Source organism: Lathyrus oleraceus, chromosome 7 (genome assembly GCF_024323335.1).
Source record: "Lathyrus oleraceus cultivar Zhongwan6 chromosome 7, CAAS_Psat_ZW6_1.0, whole genome shotgun sequence".
NCBI classification, from domain to species: Eukaryota; Viridiplantae; Streptophyta; class Magnoliopsida; order Fabales; family Fabaceae; genus Lathyrus; species Lathyrus oleraceus.
Genome location: NC_066585.1, coordinates 280,099,258 through 280,101,300, shown reverse-complemented (window position 1 = coordinate 280,101,300; position 2,043 = coordinate 280,099,258). Strand labels below are relative to the sequence as shown.

General features: G+C 37.2%; 1 protein-coding gene across 1 annotated transcript; it reads left to right on the top strand.

Moving 5' to 3' along the window:
* Nucleotides 1-353: 353 nt before the first annotated feature.
* LOC127106541 (uncharacterized) lies at nt 354-1,841 on the top strand. The gene is made up of 2 exons (XM_051043825.1): nt 354-1,510; nt 1,600-1,841. Exons 1-2 carry the CDS (start codon nt 377-379, stop codon nt 1,738-1,740), a joined length of 1,275 nt encoding a protein of 424 aa, XP_050899782.1. The 5' UTR covers nt 354-376; the 3' UTR covers nt 1,741-1,841.
* The last annotated feature ends 202 nt before the right edge of the window (nt 1,842-2,043 follow it).

Sequence of the window (2,043 nt, the reverse complement as noted above, 5' to 3'; positions counted from 1 at the left end):
AACAACATGTGGTGAATGACCTGCAAAAGACGATAGACACATTATGGATGGAAGTTGTCTGGGCTAGTGATGAGGTTGAGTATGGTCAGCGCTTGCATCAACTTGAGCAAGCATGTGTTGATTATAGTGGATTTATTAATTATGTGAAAGACACATGGTTGACTCCACATAGGCATAGATTTGTTGGAGCATGGATTAATCGAGTCCTACATTTGGGTAACACAACGACTAATCGGTACGTCTTATAATTTTGTATGTGTTATTTTTATATCTGATATTATTTTTATGTTTTTTTATGTGTTATTTTGAATATCTAATGGTATTTTTTATATCTGATATTTTTAGGGTTGAATCTGCTCATTGGAAGTTAAAGCAGATGTTAGGAAACAGTATAGGTGACATGGTCAAATGTTGGGAAGTCGTGAATAACAACTTGAGGTTACAACTGGGAAACATTAGAGCTTCATTTCAAAAGAGTTTTTACGAAGTTGAGCACGCGCCCGTAAGTCCCTTTTATGGTTATTTGCGTGGTTCCGTATCTCGAGCTGCTTTGAGACGTATTGCTGAAGAGTTATTGAGAGTTGATTATGTTGGAACTAACAGGCAAATATGTGGTTGTACTCTTAGAACATCTTATGGGTTACCTTGTGCTTGTGAGTTAGGAAGATACAGAGTAGGTGGTATACCGATACCCATTGATGCTGTTCATGTTCATTGGAGGAAACTAACTATGGAAGTTGAGTTAGAGATAGGTGAAGATGATGGATCAGAGGTGGATATGACGGCTGCAATGGATGAGTTGTGGAGACGATTTAGGTCATTAGATGTTATTGGGAAAAGGGCATTAAGGAGTAGGGTATGTGAACTAGCATACCCAACAATGACAACATTGTGTCCACCACCTGAGAAAATAAAAACCAAAGGAGGAGTGAAGAAGAAAGGGAAAAAACCAGCAGATTATGATGTTTATAGGGACCCTTCGTATCATGAGTATGTTGATAAGGCATCTCAATCTTCACAAAGGCAATCTCAACCATCACAGACTTCGAAGAAGATCAAATTATCAAAGAAGCAACCACAATTCATTGTTCAATTTCCTAATCATATTAGGTCATACATTGAAGATGTAGTTAATGTTGAATCAGATGGTAATTGTGGATTTAGAGTCATTGCATCATTGCATGGATATGGTGAGGATGGTTGGCCAATGGTTCGCAGAGAGTTGGGGTTGGAATTAATAGACAAGGATAGGTCAACTTTGTATGACAAGTTATTTTCTAATCGGTTGTCAGCTGTGAGAGAATCTTTGATGATAGAATCGTTTGGTTCACAGCCACCTGAGAAATGGATGAGTCTACCAGATATGGGTTACTTGATAGCGAATCGTTATAATGTTGTACTTGTCTGTTTAGGCAATCCGTGCATCACTTTCTTTCCGATGACAAGTTCACATTCACCAAATGTCTCTATTTATTGCATTGGTTTTGTTAACCAGAATCATTGGGTTCAGGTACGTATTTATATGACTAAATATTTTAATTATTTCAGTTAATATTTTATGTTATATGACTTAATCTTTTAATTATTTTACTTTATCAGGTTAACATGAAAGAGGGGTTTCCATTGCCACCGGTCACATTAGATTGGAAGAAATTTCGTTCTCATATAGCAACTACTTGGATGCTAGGATTTGCAGGACGTATGCAACATTGGCAATTACTTACACCTGTATTAGCATGATTATGTAATCAAAACATAAATATGTAATCAAAACATGAAATCTATATTATTATGTCTATTATATTCAAAGCTTAATACATATAATCAATGTGAACGAGAAATATGCAAAGCTTCAAATAAATCAGAAAACTGTGAATCTTCCTCTTCAGCATTAACCTGTCTTAGATAGCGACGAATCAATGTAGATACACGAGCCCAATCAGGATCAGATGGCCCAGCGCCATATACAGGAACGGGTACGTCTCTAGGAGCGTCACGATGGGGAGGGACCAACCGTGGATGGGAAACACGATAATACCACTC

What these genes read in the sequence shown, in the direction of transcription:
- LOC127106541 (XM_051043825.1), top strand. Translation starts at nt 377, where the DNA reads ATGTTAGGAAACAGTATAGGTGACATGGTCAAATGTTGGGAAGTCGTG. An exon ending in ACCAGAATCATTGGGTTCAG is followed by an intron (nt 1,511 to 1,599) that starts GTACGTATTTAT and finishes TTACTTTATCAG; the next exon opens with GTTAACATGAAAGAGGGGTT.